This window comes from Balaenoptera acutorostrata, chromosome 7, assembly GCF_949987535.1.
Source record: "Balaenoptera acutorostrata chromosome 7, mBalAcu1.1, whole genome shotgun sequence".
Classification (NCBI taxonomy): Eukaryota; Metazoa; Chordata; class Mammalia; order Artiodactyla; family Balaenopteridae; genus Balaenoptera; species Balaenoptera acutorostrata.
The window spans coordinates 43,863,309-43,885,910 of record NC_080070.1 but is presented as its reverse complement, the minus strand read 5'-3'; the positions used below and the strand labels follow the sequence as shown (position 1 = coordinate 43,885,910).

Here is a 22,602-nt window from a genome sequence, read left to right as displayed (position 1 = left end):
TGGTCATAATGTTCCTGTTTTGGTATCCTTGTACTTTAAATACTATTGCTTTCCATTTTCATATCTAAAAAGCAAAGATCCCCCTCACTGTTTTAACTTTTTTTTTAGTAGCACAATACAATTAAAATATATTATAGAAAATTTAGAAGATGCAAATTACAAAAAAAGTTAATCATTGATTATCTCTCCACCAAAAAAACCACTGTTAAAATTTTGGTCTCTTACACTTTATTCTATGTGTGCTAATTACAGGTCAATAAGATCGGACCATTTTGCTCACCCCATTATACATCTTAAGTGTCTTTCCATATCGGTATGATATCATGTTAAATTGCTCCCTCTTCCCCACTATACGGACGTACCATACAAGAGATGCCCTCTCTGAACTGGCACCGTGCTCTGTCTCTACAGCATCGTCCCTGTGAAGATACCTATGAAGATGAGGAATGGCAGGCTGGACACAGCTTTGCCATTTTCTTCAAATTGACTGAAGGCATCTTATGCCTCAATAAACAATTTCTTCCATCACATAACTGATGGTTCATACTCTCAGGTTGTAACGGCGTGTATATCCTCAATAATGTTAAAGGATTTCCACTGAGTCCTAATTTCTCTGTTGATGTCTATACTCTACTTCCTTTACCACCTCCTTGAAAGAGTCTTGATCTGCTATAAGCATGCATTTTAAAGCCTTGCAAGATACTTTTCCTTAGTTTCTTTCAGCAGGTTCAACACTATCATTTGTACACTTTTTATCAGCCATTATGTGTCAAAGCCATTTGCCAGAACACAGGAAATGAAGACTGATAGGTCACTGGAGTAAACAGTACATCTGCAGGACACACTCAATTCAGAATGTCTGGTTGGTAAGAGTCTGCTGTGTGGTGCACTCTCCTCCACTGCTCTGTAATTTAGGACATGGGCTGATCCAGTGGGGATTGGGGAAAATGAATGTGTCAACAGAGGACTGTTGGCCACTTCCACATATATACACACACACAGCTTTGAAGAAAAATGTCTGACAGATAATAAAATATCATCATAAATCGGGGCCACATGGGTGTTGTGAAAAAAAGACACATATATACACATGTCTGTTGAACCAAACTAGCTCATAAAGTATTGCAAAATGGTATTTAATATAAAATACCTTAAAATATCAAAGTACTTTCCTATGTATCTCCTTTCATCCTCACAATATCTATCTGTAGCATACTACCAGAAACTAGTAAGCTACAACTCAAAGAATGAGAGTCACTTGTTCAAGAACATCAAGTAATATCGCAGACTTCTGTCTCACTATCCACTAAACTACTCTCTGGTTTCCTTCTAAACACCTGAATACAGTTTTAGAAACAAAAATGTTGTTGGAATGAAAAACTTATACTCAATGATATTTCAAAGCAATGAGATCATTCAAACAAACAACCACAAAGTGAGTGGAAACTTAAAAGCTTGAGAGCTTCACTGAACTAATGCTATCCCTAAAAAGAGGCAACTTGAAATGCCTCTGTGTTTACTCATCCTAAAAACTATTGTTAGACTGAATGCATGTTTCTAAATTATCAAAATAAGAAAAGACCATATATTTCAGGAAGCTGTACTAATGTAAATAGGAATATCTTCCTTTAAGCTGCCAGGTTTTCCTTTTCCTTAAAACTGAGATAAGAGCACAGAAGTAAGAATCTGAATAACAGGAGCACCCTTTATGAAAAATGAATGGACCAAAACCTAAGGAAAGAAAGGAGAAATCACATCTTACCTCCTTCTCCATAAAATCAAACTCCGCTGCACAGGTATACAATAAAGTGTCAAAATCCTTGTAACTGAAGAATTTTGATGTTAATAAGTTGCCAATATGAGCCTAGTAAGGAATAAAGGGAGGTACCATTAGATTATGCCGTATATTGTAATAATGCATTTTAATCTTAATAGTACCTAAAAATAGTTTCCACTGCATGACAGAGCTCGCTGTTCCCACACCTGGCTACTTCTGGACCCTCCAACTTCACAGTCTCCCTTCTACTGCTGAAAAGTGATAGCTCCAACAACACCCTGCCGTCCACACTCCATCATCAACATTCCAAAGGCTTTTATCCTTGGGTTTTCCCTGCTCAAGGTGTTAAACCTGGTGAAATACACTACACAGTATCCGGTAGGCTTGGTAACACACACAGGCATCTGTCAATCACAAAGGGACAACGTGTGATAGAGTAAAGAAAAGCAAACGTTAATTCAGATTTCTGAAAAGGGGTTGGAAAAGACTTTTTGAAAGAAGTAGAAAATGGGCAGGCCTTGGAATAAAACACACCTTTTGCCTCACAATCAGCAACTGTGTAATTCTTCACGTGTCGCCAAGTGCTCACACTTATATCACCTAACTTACTTCCCACAAGAAGCCACATGAGGAAGCTGGAACTGTTTTCATTTAACAAATGCAAAACCATTTGCCAAACTTTCAATTCATTATTGTCTAAAAGAGCAAGAAGAGCAAGAACTATAGGAAAGGGGATAAATTATAACTGAAACACATCATGACTAAAACCCTAAACGAGGGCTTCCCTGGTGGTGCAGTGGTTGAGAATCTGTCTGCTAATGCAGGGGACACGGGTTCAAGCCCTGGTCTGGGAAGATCCCACATGCCACAGAGCAACTAGGCCCGTGAGCCACAACTACTGAGCCTGAGCGTCTGGAGCCTGTGCTCCGCAACAAGAGAGGCCGCGATAGTGAGAGGCCTGCGCACCGCGATGAAGAGTGGCCCCCGCTTGCCATAACTAGAGAAAAGCCCTCGCACAGAAACGAAGACCCAACACAGCCAAAAATAAAAAAATAAATAAATAAAATTTAAAAAAAAAAAAAACCCTAAACGATACCTAAATGAAGTAGGGGGTCAGGGAGTGAGTAGGAACTATAAAGGGTGGTGGGATATGCTGAAGAATCTCAAATGCTCTGTCTCCTGGGGAAGAAATGTATTCTGATAAGTTAAAGAAATCAATAGGGAGAGTACATAGGTCTAAAATAGCATACACAAAGTACCTATCCACTGAAAAGGAAAATAATCTAAAAAGAAAGTAAAATGTTTGGAAAATCTCAAATAAAATGAAAGAAGTAAGTCCTAATATAATGATAACTGCCATAAATGTAAAGAGGTTAAATTCACTAACTAAAGGACAGATGCTCAAGTTGGATTTAAGGGGAAAAATTCAATATCATATTGTCTAGAAAAGACAAACTTAAAAGTATGCAGAAAGGTTGAAAACAGAAGAAGAGAACAAGATATACCAGGTAAAATGAACCAAAGAAATCTGGGTTAGCTACTGTAATGTCTCACAAAACTAAATTCAAACAAAAATATATGAAAAAAGACAACAAAATGACATTATATGCTGATAAAACAAACAGCAAAGCAAGGTTATACATATCATGAACATATAATATTTGTAATTAACAGTATAGATTCAAAGTGTATAGAAGAACAACTGAAAAACTCTGTAGGAAGAAAAAGTTGACAGTGTTCATTGGAAATGTTAAATATTTCCCTCTAAAGTAGAAAAAGCAGATAAATGTTAACATAAAATCTGAATAATATTAATAAGCTCACAAACAGAGAATACAGACTTCACAAAGAGACTATATGTTACCCTCAAACACAAGTAAAAATTTTTTGAATGTTCACATCCTATGCCACAATAAATCTCAATGAATTTATATAATGCAAATTATTTTTTTCTAATCATAAATGCAGCAAAATTGGAAAATGGTAACTAGGAATGGCTTTAAAAATCCTTTCAGCTAGAAACTAAATAACATAAAACTTTTTAGGTTAAAAAGAAAGTCGCAAAATAGTTAATTTGTAAGACACACAAAAAAGTACTACTTAGAGGGAAATTTATAGATTTAAAATGCATTTGTCAGAAAATAAGAGAGGTGAAAACAAGAGCCAAGCACTTTCCCTCAAGCATCAGAAAATGCTACAGAACAATCCCAAAGAAATGAGAAGAAAAGAAATGAGGGTGACAGAATTCAATTACAAAGAGAAATACAAGAAAACCAGGGGCTTCCCTGGTGGCGCAGTGGTTGAGAATCTGCCTGCTAATGCAGGGGACACGGGTTCGAGCCCTGGCCTGGGAAGATCCCACATGCCGCGGAGCGGCTAGGCCCGTGAGCCACAACTACTGAGCCTGCGCATCTGGAGCCTGTGCTCCGCAACAAGTGAGGCCGCGACAGTGAGAGGCCCGCGCACCGCGATGAAGAGTGGCCCCCGCTCGCCGCAACTGGAGAAAGCCCTCGCACAGAAACTAAGACCCAACACAGCCATAAATAAATTAATTAATTAATTAAAAAAAAAAAAAAAAAAAGAAAGAAAACCAAGGAAGACGTTAAAGAAGTGGTACTTTGAAAATATTAATATAATAAATAGAAAGTAGAAAAAATAGCAAAAAAATAAAAAGCAGGTCCTTATAGATTAATATAATATTGATTCCAAATCCAAATAAGGAAAATTAAAGAGCATAAAAGAATTCACATATATGCAAAAAATTTCAATAAGAATTTTTCGCTAACTGAATTCTACAATAATTTTTTTTTAATTTGATGATATATATGAAATGGGTGAGTTTCCTCTAAAGACATAAAACACCAATAGATTCCTACAGAAAGTGGATTTGTAGTAGAAAAATCTCCCATGAACAAAACTCCAGATCCTGAGGGCTTCACTGTCGAACTCTAACAAACCTTTAAGGAAGACATAATATCAATTCTATATAAATTCTCATTAAAAATAGGAGATTGAACACTTCCCAATAATTCTGGAAGGCTGCATTACCTTGAAACTAAAACCAGGCAAAAACATTACAAGAAAATAAAACTACAGACTAATATCCCCATAAATATCAGCAAAAGTCCTTAAAAATATTAGCCAACCAAATCCAGCAATATTTAGAAAAACTAATACATTGTAAACAAGTGAGGTTATCTGAGAAATACAAGGTTGGATCAACACTCAAAAATCAATGAATATGGGGACTTCCAGATATGGCATAAGAAGAAGTTAGTAAATCCCCTCTTTCAATAACAACTATGAAATTGGACAAAACTGTCAAAAACCATATTAGGATCAAGTAATTGATCAAAAGGAAAACAAATGGAGAAACATGCATTCACAAAAAAACTGAGGAGGGACTTCCCAGGTGGCGCAGTGGTTAAGAATCTGCCTGCCAATGCAGGGGACACGGGTTCGAGCCCTGGTCCGGGAAGATCCCACATGCCGTGAAGCAACGCCACAACTACTGAGCCTGCCCTCTAGAGCCTGCAAACCACAACCACTGAGCCCATGTGCCACAACTACTGAAGCCTGCATGCTGCAACTACTGAAGTCCACGTGCCTAGAGTCCGTGCTCCGCAACAAGAGAAGCCACCGCAATGAGAAGCCCACACACCACAACGAAGAGTAGTCCCTGCTTGCCGCAACTAGAGAAAGCCCATGCACAGCAACGAAGACCCAATGCAGCCAAAAAAACCCAAAAAAACTGATGAGCTCTGGGAGGAAATAGTGGGAGTCTGTGGCATTGTTGCTTTGGCTGCTCCCACCCACCATTACATCACCTCTGCTTCCCCCAGCTTGGTCAGCCCAACGGTCCTACCCGGGTGCGGTTGGCCATGAAAAGCAGAACCTTTGCTACTGCAAGGAGCTGACTTGTTTGGCAAAAAATCTATGCACCATCAATAAAAGCAGCAAACTCAGGAGGAAATGGAAGACGGAAGTTCACAGCTCTGCCAGCTTAGGGTTACAGTACTCGTTTGGTGAACAGTAGACTGGCAGACTAGCTAGACATTTTACAGAGATTCTGGAAAGGAGACAACCAATGAGGGGAGACAAGTTCTCACAACCCTGGTGCACTGGAAAGTTGTCCACAGACGCTGGGGGATCCGAGAGAGCCCAAGCTTTCTACAAATCTATGACTGACTGGGAGGTGGTATGCTTATTCATGGGAGATCCAAGAAGGTGGGCATGGCAGAAAGGAAAAGATGAGACAAACTTGCTGTTCAGATGAGAGTTAACATAGTAGGTCTGAAGGGGATCCTTTGAAAAACCTGCTTGCAAGGTTGACCCTTAGCTGGCATCAGGGAACTTGAATTCCGAAAGGCTCCCATCACCCTAAATGATAATAGTGGCTTATACTGAACACCTACATTCTTTCTGGGAGTTTGGAATTTTGATAACGTGCTAGGCAGAGGATGCCTATGTTACCAGCCCCCAATAAAAACCTTGGGGCACTTAGTACTGAGCTTCCCTGGTATACAACATCAGGATTTTACCACGAAAAATGTCGGCAGGAGCAAGGATGGGAAATCCAGGATAGACCAAGAAATGCCTCGCTGGGTTCCTCAAGGACAGGAAGTGTGTGTCTAATTAACAGAGAAGGGTGGGTGGAAATGCTTCTCAAGAGCCGTGTGGCCTTGCCATTCTCTTCCTTTGACCAATGTTAAAATTAAGAATTTAAGAGCTGATGTCCTTGATCAATGTTACAGATTTCTAGAAATACTAAAGCTGCAACTAACTTATTTCTGATTTGGAAATAACTTTTTCCAGCATTTTTTTTGGCCCTGGTGCAACATCAGGCTGTGATAGAAATGACAATAGTCACTTTAACCTGAATTAATACTTTAACCGGCTTGTCTTCCCCCAGTGAGTAGACAGATTCCATAAACCCAGGACTTGGGCTCTTTCCCCTTTCTTCCTGCTCATTCTCTGCATCCTGGCTGACTCAATCACCACTTAGTGCTCATCTTCACAGGTGACTTCTAGGAGCCTTCACTGACTCTTCCTGCGTATTACTGCAGCGCTCTATAATTATTTTTTTAAATGAATTTTTAAAAAATACATTTTGAATTTTTAAAATTTTATTTTATATTTTTATTTTATTATATTTTTGGCCGTGCCATGTGGCATGCAGGATCTTTAGTTCCCTGACCGGGGTAGAACCTGTGCCCCCTGCAGTGGAAGCACGGAGTCTTAACCACTGGACCACCAGGGAAGTCCCACTCTGTACTTATTTTTATCAGAGCTTTCATTACACTGTATTATAGTTGCTAGAAATTGTCCCTGTCTCCCACTAGACCGTATCTTATTCAGTTCTGTATCTCTAGGATGCATTCTACTACCAGGCACATAGCAGGTACATTGAATGAATGAATAAATAAATGCATTTTAGACTATACTTTTAAACTTTTAAAATATCTTTCACAGGTTGTAGACCACCCCTTTAATAGCCCATTGTTTTCAATCTTTTTTAAGCAAACAATTCCTTTGTTCATGTGAAAACATGTATAAATGTCCACTATGTAAGAGATTAAAGCAAGACTATCCTGGGTGAAGAGGGGCTGGCAGGGGGACTGAGAAGTAGATGGACCCCACCAAAGAGTCCTTGAAGTCCCAGAACTTCACAGAACTCAGTTTCAAAACCACAAGTTTAATCTATTACAGAAGGAAGAAAGACCGTCAATTAAAATAAATTGCAGAAAAAAATATGTGGCTTACTTTACTCTTTCCATGTTGGTTGGTGTCCTGTTCTCTCTTTTAATTTAATTAATGTGCTTACCAAAACATCAAAATAAAATAGGCAAAGCAAAATTATAGAGTGAATCTTTACAGTTATAAAGCAGAATTCTTCTCATTTTATTTTCTCTCCTACTCAAATACCAAAAAAAAGCAAAACCAATAAAATAATAAAAATGTCTCTTAATAAGATTAACTTGGATTAAATTACCTACAAACCTTTCACAAGCATTGACTAGAAAACTGGAAGAAAAAGAGAATAAGTTATATGATCTATTCTTTAAGAGTCTCTGAAGGTGGCATCTTTATCTGTTACAAAAGGGGATTATAAAGAAACCAGAGAAAAATGACTGTAGAGGCCTTAAAATTTGAGCTTAAGTCTCTAGAGCTTTCTTACTTTAAAATTTTAAAATCTTTGTGATATAGAAAGACCAATAAAACATGAGAGTTATGTCAAGAAATTAATTTTGGAGAACAGACTATAGACATAGTCATATTTACTCTCTATTATAGTAAATAGATAAAATAACAGGTGAATAGACTTCACCTGAGAATTTGGCTTAAATAGTGGCACTTTAACAACTCTAGTAATTCATTCTTAGCCTGTTTGATTTATTTCAAGTCTTCCAAGTTTAAGCAAAAATACACTTACATCATCTGCAATGCCAAAGATCTTAGATGTCAAATACTTGAGTATGACAGTTCCAAATAACCAAAAACATCCTTGGATAACCTACAAAAGAAAAATACAGCAAAACAAAACTAAACTGATGCATCATATAGCCATTGCACAGACATAGCCTAAGAAGAAAAAAATAAATGCTTTAATCACACATGAAGTAATTATCTCTATATACAAGAGAAAATGCCAAAAAAAAATGCACCTTAAAATAAAGAATGTTACTCCAAAATCAAGGGGCTATCATCAAAAAGAAAAATATACACAATCTTGTTGTCAAAATTAATATATTTTATAGGAGATTTATACAGCAATTGCAGTTAAACTCTCCTTCTACTAACAGTTTCTTACACATGCACTGCTCCTCAGAAAAAACATGGGTAATACATAAAACTGAAATTCTTTAACTACCTATCCAATATTAATCTTAACTTGCTTCAATTTGGCACATTAAAATTGAGCCCTAATATGTTATAAAACTGTTAGATCCTCTGCATTATATAGGATAGTTCCTTGAAAGTAAAACATAAAACCAATGATATATTTTAGAGAAGGAAAAACATATACATTCAAATAGATTGATTCTTACCCATAAACTAAGTTCAGATACATTTATTTTCAGGAAACATGGTTTCATTGCCAGTAAACCCTGCAAGCAGAAAATAACATAGCATACAGTTAATACTTATAGACACAAATTCAGCTACCAAAAAAATACTTCTAAATAATAAGACTCCCAAGAATCTAAAATTCAGCACACTTTCAGTGTTTCACACAGAATCACCACAAGCTCATTTGATTTCAAGAAGCCCTGTTTTATCCAGAGTATTTTAGGTCAGTTAGTCACTTGGTAAAGTTGAAAACAGAATCTCCATACGTAAATTTCTATGATTGATTTCTATGATTGGTTCTGATTTACCTAAGAACCAAGAAGTATATAATAATTTCAGAATTTTAGACAGGCGTCTTATAGTTATAAGATTTTCCTTAAGTTAAATATTACTAACTCCTTGAATAAACTACAAATGAGTTTTTAACAGATCAACTAAATACTTCTCCTCTATCAAATCTTATTTCTTTCCAGGTACATAATAGACTCCCAAAGTATCGTACCTATACAGATCTAAATCTACTTCAAACTTGGCAAAAATATGCTTAGAGATCACAACATAAATACATGAACCCAAATTGAATCTTTTCAGAAGTTTCTGAATATCTGAGAACACAAAATGTGTTACGATTAAGGTTTCAAAGTGATAACTAGAAATAAAAACAGGCAAATGTGTGTTTATAGTTAAATATGCAAAAACATGCTATATTCTGTACCTGTTGCCATCATTTATTTTTATACACCAAAATACGTGAAATATGCATAATGCTTAATCCATACCTAAGACACACCTCAGTGTCAAGCACCTAGTAGGAAACCTGACACACTGTAGGTGCTCAATAGAACTGAAGAGAAATTTCCTGCAAAATGTACTTAAGATTAGATTTACTGATAGGAAATCTTCCATTCAATGTACTTGTGTACTTGTGTTTCATTGTTGAAAACACAGCATCACCACATGCTAACTGCTAATTTCTGTGCCTAAGTATACTCAAGTCACACAACCTGAAAAGGGTGGTGGCCCAGATTGGGAAGAGGCATATTCCTGGGAAATGGGATCTTAAATAAACATTACTTGTAAAATCAGACAAAGAAATAGCAGATTCCAAGTCTGTTAATGGGTTCTAGAAATCAAGAAAGACAAAATGATCTGAGTTACTTAAATGATTATTCAAGAAGTAGAATACATTTCAGTTAAGACAGTGCAGTGTGCTTTCATCTTCAGAAAACCAGCCTAATACTAAAGCACATGCATGTTAAATATAAGGAATAATTTCTTTCCTCTTAGGTTTGCAAAACATTGTAATGGAGAAACCCACTGGCAAAAAAAAAAGGAGTAACCACCTCTGGAAGTCCTTAAATTTAGAGAGACATATTTAGAAAGTCATCCTGCCAAAAGTGGCAGAAGGAGTTAGATAACCTTTCACCTTTTGCTCTAATTCTATAAGACAGTCTCCCCATAATCTAAATCTGTTCTTGGTAGTGATCTAGTAAAATGTAACTGAATCATCACCTGATTTAAACTATCTGAATAATTCATACAAATAGACACGAGGGGAAAAAACTAAAAGCACAATGCCTTAAGCCTCTGATCACAGTGGAACAAGGAGAGACTGCTTGAGATGCCAAAGGGAGGAAAGGGGGTCAGAAAGTGGAGCAGGAATAGGATAAACACTGAAAAGAGGGGAGGAAACAAGAAAAAGAGGAAAGCATAGAAACCATTCTAAAATGAACCCTAGGACCAAAAGTTAGGTGACAGAAAAGATGAGGAAAGGACAGATTGGGACTATGAAGCAAAGCACTATGTTTTCCAGTATTAACTTTTGTTGTGTTTCTTTGGAAATGAGAACTTAAATACATTATCACATATAGATTATTCAGTAAGACACTTGAAACAGTTCTTGTAGAAAATCCCTCACGAATCTCAAGCCAGTGATAAAGAAACTGGTAAACCATTAGTTTCAAAAACAGACATTTACTTAAGGAACACTTACCCAAATAATTACCAAAGAGGAAGCATAATAAGAAGTTAATAACATTGAGTTTCCAAACATCAAAACAAAACAAAGTGCAAGAGAAATCTGGAAAAATCCAAGAAAAATATAATTAATACACAGAAAACAAAAAAAATGATTTTATTCTGAAAATTGCACATGCCCATGATAAACAAAATTCAAACCGTTCCAAAGAGAATATACAAGGAAAACAGCCCGAATTCTATGCCACACTTCAAAACCCCGGAGATCACCACCACCACCAATTTTCTGTGCATCCTTATAGACATTCACATGTACAAATTCCAGTTTATAATTTTTTTTTTAAAGAATCGATTTTATTTATTTTTGGTTGTGTTGGGTCTTCGTTGCTGTGCATGGGCTTTCTCTAGTTGTGTCAAGCGGGGGCTACTCTTAGTTGCGGTGCGCGGGCTTCTCATTGTGGTAGCTTCTCTTGTTGTGGAGCATGGGCTCCAGGTGCGAGGGTTCAGTAGTTGTGGCACGTGGGCTCAGTAGTTGTGGCTCCTGGGCTCTAGAGCGCAGGCTCAGTAGTTGTGGCACACGGGCTTAGTTGCTCCGTGGCATGTGGGAATCTTCCTGGACCAGGGCTCGAACCCGTGTCCCCTGCATCAGCAGGCGGATTCTTAACCACTGCGCCACCAGGGAAGTCCCCAGTTTATAATTTTTTAAAACCACAAATGGAAACTTGGCCCAGAAGCTATGCTATTGCTTGCTTTTACTCTTAGTTTGTATCAAAGAGCTTTACCTACCAATTCAAACCAATCTAACTCATTCTGTTGAATAACTGAAAAAAGTACTCCACTCTAGAGATGTACTATAATTTATTTAACCAGTCCTCTGACTACTTCTGAAAACTTAAGTGCTTTCCAGTTTTGTTTTGTTTTGTTGTTAGTTTTGTTTTTCCTATTACAAACACCGCTATGAAAAACACCCTTATTTATGTATCTTATGTACATGTCAACACATTTATGGGATAAATTACAATCATGGAATAAATGAATCAACAATACACATATTTTAAAATTTGAGAAAATATTGACAAATTGCCATACAAAATATTGTACTCTCCACCAATAGGGCATGAGAGTTCCTGCTGATACGCACTCCTGCCAACACCGTGTATTATTCTTTCAAATATTTGCCAATCTAATCCAAAAAAAAATGTTGCCTCATTGTTTCATTGTTCCATTCTTTCATTAGTGGGTGAGACACAGCATCTTTTCTTCTATTTACTGCTTATATTGTTTTGTGTGTGTATGAATTGTCTATTCCTAGTGCCCATTTTTCTATTGGGCTTTGGTATTTTCCTTAAGCACTCTCTTCATATATGATAGAGCATAGCTCCTTACCAAGCAAACATATTATAAATATTTTCCCAGTTCATTTTTATCTTTCTTTGTAGTATTTCTCTATTGTAGTTGCTTTCTACATTTTTATGTTAGTCAGTTTTTCATTCATTTCCTCTAAGTCTTCAGGATTTAACTCCATTATTAGAAAGCCTTTAAAAATAAAATAATCCAGGTTTTCTTCCGGAAGTTTTTTGATCCACATATATAAATTTCCATATAAATTTTATAATCAGCCTAAGTTTCAAAAATTGACATTTTTATTAGAATTGCCTTATTCTACAGATGTACATTACATTATATTTTAGTTACATCTGTCCAATATTGAATCTTTACATCTGAAAATAATACATGTTGTTTCCATTTCCTTTTTTTTTTTTTTTGGCCACGCCACACGGCTTGCAGGATCTTATTTCCCAGACCAGGGATTGAACCCGTGCCCCCTGCAGTGGAAGCACAGAGTCCTAACAACTGAACCACCAGGGAATTTCCTGTTTCCATTTCTTTAAGTCTTCTTTTACATACATCAGTAGAAGTATAAAGTTTTCTTTATATAGATCCTGCATATTAAGTTTAATTTCAAAGTATATTACTTGTTTTGCTATTGTATCAGAAATCTTTTCATATTTTCTGATTATTTATATTTAGAAAAGTTGCATTAAATATGCATAAATGAATATAAACTTTCATTGTTTCTAGTAGTAATTAGTTTATTAATTTGGGTTTTTTAAGCATTCAAAAGCATACTTACAATGATACTTTTACATCTTATTTCCTATTTTTGAAACTCTTATTTTTTAGTCAATTTTATTAGTTAATATTTATGCAACAATGTTAAGAGTGGCAGTAGGCATATTTGTCAAGTTTCTGGCATTAATGGGAATAGTTCTACTGATTCATCATTTTGTGTGATACTAGCTTTTGGTTTAAAGTATATGTATGTATTAAAAGTTCAATGAAATATCCACCTATTTTCATTTAATTAAGATCTTAAAAATCAGAAACAGATGTTGACCTTTATCAAATGCTGTTACAATATCAAAGGAAATGATCACATTGTTGATCTTTTTTAAATCTATTAATGAGATAAATTATGTTAACATAATTTCTAAATAAGCCAATCTTGCATTCTTGGAATAAATTTACTGTCATGTTATTTTTTTCTTATATGCTTACTAAATGTTAACGGCCCAGGTCCTTGGACTCTTCAACCAATAGAAATTGATAAGAGGCCAGATGAGAATTTCAGGCAATGCTTAATCAGGGCTCATGCTGCAGCACAAGGGAGCGAAAGTGAGAAAAAGGTACCCTTGCCCACACCCGGAGAAGAGCTGCTTGGATCCTTACATGGGGTAACAATGGGGGTGGACCCATGGGCTGGGCAGGAGGCCTAACTTAGGTGGCCTGTCCATGCCCTTGGAGGTGCTATGTGCAGGAATCATGTGCAGCTGCTTTTTGCTCCCAGCACCTCAAAAACTTGTAGTTTATTTCTGGCCTTTTTGTATCCTGTTGCTCATAATTGCTCCAGCTGTGCATGGTGTAGTTATTTTAGTCACTGATAGTTTCTTTGTATCTTATTGCTCAATGGAGACTTTTGTCCAGGTGCAAGCACTCCAGTAGAAGATACCAGGTCCCAGCCTACCTCAAATGGGTAAGGAACCAAGTTCTCAAAATTTTATAACAATAGCCTTTTTCCTTAAGTGCCACAATTTAAAATCAACTTTAAAATTTCCCCAATCAATTTTGGCAAAAACTAGCAAAATATCATCACTTTGAATAAGCAGATTCATAACCAAGAATCAGGCAAAGCACTGCTAAGGGTATTCAAGAGAAATATAAGGTAGTATTAAGAAAGGATGTGTCAAGGGTCTGGAGAGATATTTGGGGTCCATTCCCCCAATTTATTTTTTCCACTGTTCAAGGTTTATTTATTCTTTTAGTTGGTATAACACTTAGATAGTTGGCTGAATTATTTATGTCGATTTTTCTTTTTTACATTACATGGCAATGTACACTATTCTGATACATATAGTACATAAAATAAGATTCTTTAGAACAGTTACGCACAAGACATGCAATACTGGATTTATAATCAATCCCAGGATGTGACTAACTGGAGAAAAAAAAGTTGGACTTGGCATCTTGGCTAAAGGAACCAGCGGTTATATAACACAGAGTTAAATACACATCTGGTTTGAAGGGCAACTGCAGCATCTGCAACATTGTCAGTGGTACCTCTTGAGGAAGCAGAACTATTTTACACGAACCAATTTAGGACCACACAAGATAAGTGCCATGCAGCATCAGGATAGAGCTGCAGAGTTTTATGAACCATTCCTATTGCTAAAGTTAGGAAATTGACGTTCTTCCTAGGCTGTCTTAACATTACTGCTTTAGTCACAGATAAGATATAAAAGACAATATGCACAACCTCCATTCCCAACTCTGATAACTTCTCTGCTCAAACCCTCTAAGGGCTTTGATTCTCACTTCAAGGAAAAACCAAAGACCTTTCAAAGACTTACACGACCCTATAGAGTCTGCCCACTAACCTCTGGGACCTCATTTCTAATGACCCTTTCCCTTCTCACTCCAATCCAGCCACACTCTGCAGATTCTAGGACACACCAGTATATCCCCACCTCAGAGCACTTATGCTTGCTGCTTCTTTTAACCTAATGGATGCCTCCTCATCTAACCCCATGTAACCTTCTCAGTGAGGCCTTCTTTTCCCAGTCTTTTAAATGACCACCTCCCCTACCTACTCAGTAAATCCCACTCTCCTTGTCTGCTTTGTTTTCCGTAATAGTGTTTACTCCCATTTAACATACTGTTTATCTTATATATTTGATTTATTTCTGTCTATGTACACTAGAATATAAGCTCCACGAGGGAAGAGATTTTTTAAATTGTTTTCATCACTGTTGTATGCTAAGGGCCTAGGAAATGTTTGACAAACAACTGGTGCTCAAAAACATCACTTAATTTAAATATGAAGAATAAAATTTGAGGAGTATTATACTGAGAAAATTGAGAACTTAGAAGGTACATAATGAAAGAGAGATATTATAAGTTATTTTAGTATCTATATCTTTTTTGAGTATCTATATTTTAGCAGATTAAAAAAAATAAGAAAACACCGTGAACAACTTCATGTCAGTGAATTTTAAAACTGAGATGAATGGGAAAATTCCTAACAACATAAAAGTGCTAAAAAATGACTCAAGAAAAAATCTAAATTGTCCTATTATCATTAAACAATTAGATCAGTAATTTAAGATCTGTCCACAAAAAAAAAAAATAACAGGTCCATATAATTTAACAGGCAAGCTCTGCCAAACTTTCAGGGAATATTCCTCCCAATCTTACAAAAAATCTACCACAGACAGAGAAAGTAGAAACACAATTAATTCTATGGGGCTAGAATAAATCCGGTATCAAAATCAGGCAAGTGTAGCTGGAGGATTCTGGGGAAATGGCAGCATAGGGGGCACTAGGAATCTGTCTCCCCACCTAGACAACAAATGCTACTTGACAAACTATCTGATGGAACTATTTGGGAACTCGGGAGTCTATCAAAACTCGCAACTTCCAGGAGAACCCCTAGATGGGAAATTGTAGTCAATTTCAGTAAATTTTAGCTCTTAGCTCACCAGCAGCTACCCATCCCTCATAAACCAGACCTAATGCAAACAGTCATGCATGAGTTTAAAAACACAGACAATGAAAGTAAAATCACAACAAGTGGGGCCAACCTAAAAAAGCTTCTGCGCAGCTAAAGAAACAATCAATGACAAGAAGAAGCAACCTACAGAATGGGAGAAAATGTTTGCAATCTATATACCAGATACAGTTAATATCCAAAATATACAAGGAACTCTTACAACTCAGTAGCAAAAAACCCAAAAATAATCTGATTAAAAAATGGGCAGAAGACCTGAATTGATGGTTTTTTGAAGGAAGACATACAAATGACCAACAGGTACATGAAAAGGTGCTCGATATCACTAATCATTAGTAAATGCAAATCAAAACCACAAGGAGACATCACCTCACACCGGTTAGAAAGACCTTTATCAAAAAGCCAAGAGATAAGTATTAGTGAGGATGTGGAGAAAAGGGAACCCTTTTCCCCACTGTTGATGGGAATGTAAATTGGTACACTATGAAAAACAGTATGGAAGTTCCTTGAGAAATCTGCAGGGCAGAAACACAGACACAGATGTAGAGAACAAACGTATGGACACCAAGGGGGGAAAGCGGCGGGGGGTGGTGGTGGTGGTGTGATGAATTGGGAGATTGGGATTGACATGTATACACTGATGTGTATAAAATTGATGACTAATAAGAACCTGCTGTATAAAAAAATAAATAAAATTCAAAAAAAAAAAGAAATTAAAAATAGAACTACCATATGATCCAGCAAATCCACCTCTGGGTATATACCCAAAAGAAACAAAAACAGGATATCAAAGATATATCTGTACTCCCATGTTCATTGCAGCATTAGTCACAACAGCCAAGACATGGAAACAGGCTAAGTTTCCATCCATGGATGAATGGATATTGAAAATGTGGTATATATACACAATAAAACAGTATTCAGCTATAAAAAAGAAGGAAGCCCCTGCCATTCGCATCAACATGGATGGATCTTGAGAACATTATGCCAGGCGAAGTAACCTATTCTGGAAAAGACAAATAATGCATGATTCCACTTATATGAGGTACTTAGAGTAGTTAAAAGCATAGACAGAGGAAGCAGAATGAGGGTTTCCAGGGCTTGAGGGGAGGAAGGAGAATAGGGAGTTATAACTCTATAGGGCATAGAGTTTCATTTTTGCAAGATGAAAAGACTTGTGGAGATAGACGGTGGTGATGTTTGCACAGCAATAAGAATGTACTTAGTATCATTGATATGTAAACTTAAAATGCTTAAGACAGTAAATTTTATGTGTATTTTATCACAATAAAAAAATGGAAAACATTTTTGGAAACAATTCCATACTTTTTTCCTTTTTAACTATAGGGATTTAGGAGTTTATAAAGCAACTATGGATAATAAGTAACTAGTTCCATAGTCAGTAAGCGACATCATAAAGTGTATATCATTTACCCAGGCTAGTTTCTAATACAAACTAAACCTGTGTAATGTTAGTACTTTTATAACTGTAACTTTCAGTCAAAGCCCTCATTGATAGTTGCCTATGTGACTGTGTGATTGACAGACTCTAAATGCTTAACAATTACTTGAATTTTTATTGCTATGTAAAAAAAAAAACATATTAAACAGTTTGGGGAAAAACACTCAAGTCTAAAAAAGGATAAGTACTGTCCAATACCATTCATGAGCAGAGATTTAAAACCCTAACAAAATAATAGCAAATGAATCCAGCAATATAATTAATATAAAAATTGTTTAGTCCAGAAAAGCATGGTTTCTTAATGTAAAAAATCAATTAATGTAATTCACCACAGTAACATATTAAAGAGGGAAAAATACAGAGGATCATCTAGACAGATGCAGAAAAGCACTTGATGAAGCTGAGCCTTTATTAATTTCTTTGAAAAAGTGTTCAAAGCATAATGAGGACATATTAAAAGAACAAAGAAGCCAGCAGGAAGTAGCTGGCCAAATCAGGAACAATTCAAGCATCAAAGCAAATAATGAAAATAGTGGATTACATTGCAGTGAATAAAACAGATGCCATTTTTTCCTTGGACATAAGAGAAAAATTGATGAAAAATCTGAATAGGAGTGACACAAAAAAAGAAACACAAAGGGCCCATAAACATATGAAAAGATGTTCAACTTTATTGAAAACCAGAGAAAATGTAAATTAAGGCCATAAGATACCATTTTATACTCTCCAAATTGACAAAATAAAAAAAGATGTAGGATAACAAGAACTGTTATACGGGGCTTCCCTGGTGGCGCAGTGGTTGAGAATCTGCCTGCCAATGCAGGGCACACGGGTTCGAGCCCTGGTCCGGGAGGATCCCACATGCCGCGGAGCAACTAGGCACGTGAGCCACAATTACTGAGCCTGCGCGTCTGGAGCCTGTGCTCCGCAACAAGAGAGGCCACAATAGTGAGAGGCCCGCGCACAGCGATGAACAGTGGCCCCCACTTGCCACAACTAGAGAAAGCCCTCGCACAGAAACGAAGAGCCAACACAGCCATAAATAAATAAACCCAAAGTTTAAAAAAAAAAAAATTTATTAAATGAAAAATTTAAAAAACGGTTATACGTTACTGTTCAAAGTAGTCTAATTATTTCTGAAAAACAATGCAACATTAAATTGTGAAGTTGAACATGTATTTAATTTACCACCTGAAAATTCTACTACTATGTAAATACCCTAGAGAAACTCAATATATATTCCCCAGGAGGTATGTGTAAGAATGTACACCATTATACATAAAAGGAAAACACCTAAATGTCTTTCAACAAGAATATGGATAAATATATCATGCTTTATTTATACAATGGAAAACATAAAGCAAAGAAAATGTCTGAACTCCAGCAGCATATAAATTTCAAAAATCTGAGTGAAAACATGTCTCACAAAAAGGATACCACTTTATAAACCTTAAAAACAATACTAATATTTAATAATAAAAATATATTATTTAGGAATAAGTAGATGGTAAAGTCATAAAGGAAAGCAAGTTAATTATAATTTTAAAAGTCAGGATAGTGGTTATCTCCAAGAGAAGTGAGGGGATGTGTTCAGGACACACAAGGGCTTCAAAGTAATGACGGTTCCATTTTTCAATTGGAGGGTAGGCTCATGGTTGTTCATTTTAGAACTCTGTTCATAACTTCTCTATATGTTATAAATGTCCTATTTATATGTATCAATTATTAGAGAATAAAAAAATATATGGCTGTAGTATAAACCCTGACAGTTGGGGATTTTTTCTTCTTCGTAATACAAGTGTCTGACTTAAAGCTTTTATTGCAATCCACTCCAAACATGGCTATCTCTTGAATAAACATATTTCCAGCCACATGACTAGATAAAGGGTCAGGCCACCTGCCCCCACTGAGGCTCCTTTGTTTTAGAGATCTTGGTTAATTTCAACAACTGACCTTTGGGCCAGTTTTTTCGCTTCCTGTGATTTGAACTCCAGCTCCTATGTTTTAAATTCACCAAAAAAAAAAAAAAAAAAAAAAAGAGCCCTCAAAATCCTAGGCCCCCATCCTGGACCCCAATAAAGGCAGAACTCCAGGGCATGCTTGTTCCCTAACTCTCCCATGCCTCCCCCCACACCCCACGACCTAACTGTGTGGTCCCAGGTGTGCTGTGTAATTTCCAGGTCCTGTAAGTAATAAACCTTGGTTTTTTTCAAAGTTTCCTGATAGTTATTGCTGAAGGGCATCTTGCAATCATAAGAACCACAAGTGCCTGTCCAACCACAACATTGTTATTGATAGGCTGAGACCAGCACAAAACAACAGCATGCTGTAATTACATTAAAATTATAGGAAAAAGAAAATATCAAAATTGTAAGAACTAATGACAGAGAAGACAAATGTTTTTAAAAATCAATATTCATCAAAATCAACCATCCAGCCTTAAGACCTTTGCCCTGGTTATTTCATCAAACTAGAATATTCTTCTCCATGACATCTACTTAGCTGACTCCCTCTCCTCCTTCCAATCTTTGCTCCACTACCCCCTTCTCAATAAGACCTCCTCTGACCTCCTCATGTGACACCTCAATCTCCCATCCCTTGACACTTGGCCAGCCTGACCTCCTTGGGGTACCATGACTTGCCCTTTTCCACAGCCCTTACCACCTTCTAACATACTATATAATTTACCCATTTACTATGTTTAGTTATCCTCTGTCTTCTTCCTCCACTCTTTTAGCATGTAATCCACATATACGCTGGGATCTTTGCAGTTTTATTCACTGATATGTCCCACATGCCTGGACAGTTTGTGCTCAATAAATGAATATTCCACTTCATTTTAACAGAAGGCTCCTGGATAATATACCATTCCATGTTTCTCTTTCACGAATTACCTCTTTTACTAATAATGTATAAGTTGGGCACAAACTCAAATCAGATAATTAAATTTTCTGGGTGGCCTATTTAAAACAAGGTCTGTTAATTATATCACAGTTTTTGAATAACACTTGTTTTAGTTACGGAATTATGTCAAAATTAGTTGCAACCATGAATAAATAAAATACTAGTCAGGAGTTTGTTTTAAGGTCCAGGTAAATGGGAAAAAAAAAAATTTAAAAACCATTACCATGTGCATATAAATGATCTTCCGTAGTTTGCATATATCAATGTATCCCACAACATATACTGCAAATAATGATGCAATCTGAAATTTAAAAAGAAGTTATATTAAAAATTAAAATTATATATATAATGAATAGATTAAAAAATTAAGAAAAGATTATCTTTATTTTGCCTCAAATTTATATTTATATTGAAAGTAAGTTCTTTAGTTTCCCTCTTACCTGCTAATTTATTATTTATTATGGTCAATATATTAATATAGCACATATCGGTTGATTTTTCTCTTCCATTCACATCTCTCTCAATTAACCATGTAAATTATCTACTTTACGGATTATCCAAACAATACTCCTTTTAATGTCAGAGTGACTCTACTGCCAACATGTACAATTACAAAGTGCCTTGCTCAATCAACAAATATAAAAATTTAATTATAACATGTGACAATACATAATTGGGGAAGGTACATTAAACTAAAAATAATTATATAATGCGTGTGTGTGTAAAAATACACTGAGTTCTGCTTGTTAATCAGTCTTTACGAGTATCTCCATTAGTGTTCTCTTTCATTTATACAAATATTCAAGTGTTGGGCATAATCAAATTTATCAAATTTCAAACTAGAAGTACTTTCATTACAAAGGTATTTTTAACTTTTTTAACAGTTTTGAAGAAAACTGTGTATTTACCAAGAATTCTAAGAGTACTGGTGTTATTTATATGCATTAATTATATGAATTAATTGATTAAATAATTTACCTCAGTAAAGTATAGAGAGGTATTATGTCAAACAATGCCTCTCCACCTTTCTTCATGGAAAAAGCAATTCAAATTAAATTCCACGCTTCTCCTACTACACAAATATGGTTTAAACAAATGGCAAAACAGCTGAAACTTAAACATGTAACTTAAGTTCCATTCATCAAGTTTTTTGTCTCCAAATAATCTACAACAAATTTTCCCAGTAGCAAGAAAAACAAGGTCTCCCTTGACCCAGATTTCTCCATGGGGAACATGGCACTGCTGAAGGGTGACAGATATGACACAGTAGCTGTGGAGAAGTGTGTTGTTATTCAATGTAAGCCCGAAAGAGGAGCACAGTACTGCCTACCCTCACTCCATGCACCTCCCCCCAGTTCCTCCCCCTCCCCCACCAAAAAAACAAAAACAAAAAACAAAAAGCAGGCCATCTCCACTAAGTGAAAGGATAGGAACTCTCCCTTTCCACTCCAGGGGCTAAGCAATACACAGCAGGCCTACAGGGTAGCATCTTAAGGAGTGACCCTCAGGGACATTTTAAACCAGAAACATTTAAAATGTCCTCAAACTAAAGAAGACAAAGGAGTCTAAAAGATAAGATCAAAGAAAGTATGAAGTACAAATAGAGCCTCTTTAAAAAAAAAAAATGATAGAAGCAGCTAACTTGATGTCTTAAGTAGCAGGTAATGTGTTAAGACTCTTACATACATGACCTTATCTAATCCTAAACACAACCCAATAGAGTAGGGTCTTTCATTTTCTCTACTTCATAAATGAGAAAACTGAAACTAAGAAAAGTTATGCAGTTTGTCCAACTCAAGCAGCCAGTGAATAGAGTTAGGACACAAATCCAGGTCTGACTTCATTTCTCAAGCAAGACATCTCAAAGAACATTAAAAAGCAACACTTATACTGCTTTATATGAATATGAATATGGCCAGTATAAGAAAGAAGTAGAAACAGTGGTGGCAGGGAGAAATGAGCACACATTTTACTCCCTCTCTCAACAAGCGACCTTTACCTTGCTTTATAGACCTCTATTTGAAGGGAAAGAGACAGACAAGAGTATGTGGAAAGATGATAAATATATTACAGGCTGGTAAGGGAGTTATATAAAACATAAATTGTTTAGCTATTTTTCCTATGTTATCCTATGTGTATTTATACTATGTGTAAGGAAGTCCACTATTATTCACAAAAACATTTTACTTAAGATAAATACTACAGTCTCCTTAAGAGAAATACTTAATGTTATAACACTAGTTCTCTTTTAAGCAAACTAATATTGAAGAAAAAAGATAAGCATTCTTATAAACGAGTTCAATAAATGCATTCTACTAGTAAGTAAATAATTAACACCCATTAATA

At 36.0% G+C, this 22,602-nt stretch overlaps 1 protein-coding gene across 2 annotated transcripts in view; it reads right to left on the bottom strand.

The window, feature by feature from the left end:
• The window catches only part of DPY19L1 (dpy-19 like C-mannosyltransferase 1), a 97,463-nt gene that overhangs the window by 23,227 nt on the left and 51,634 nt on the right, over positions 1 to 22,602 (bottom strand). For both annotated transcript variants that reach the window (XM_057549975.1, XM_057549976.1), the window contains exons 10-14: positions 20,480 to 20,557; positions 10,842 to 10,928; positions 8,827 to 8,886; positions 8,211 to 8,291; positions 1,763 to 1,864 (exon numbers count right to left, since the gene is read on the bottom strand). In XM_057549975.1, coding sequence (XP_057405958.1) covers positions 1,763 to 1,864; positions 8,211 to 8,291; positions 8,827 to 8,886; positions 10,842 to 10,928; positions 20,480 to 20,557 — 408 coding nt within the window. The remainder of the gene's footprint in view (positions 1 to 1,762; positions 1,865 to 8,210; positions 8,292 to 8,826; positions 8,887 to 10,841; positions 10,929 to 20,479; positions 20,558 to 22,602) is intronic.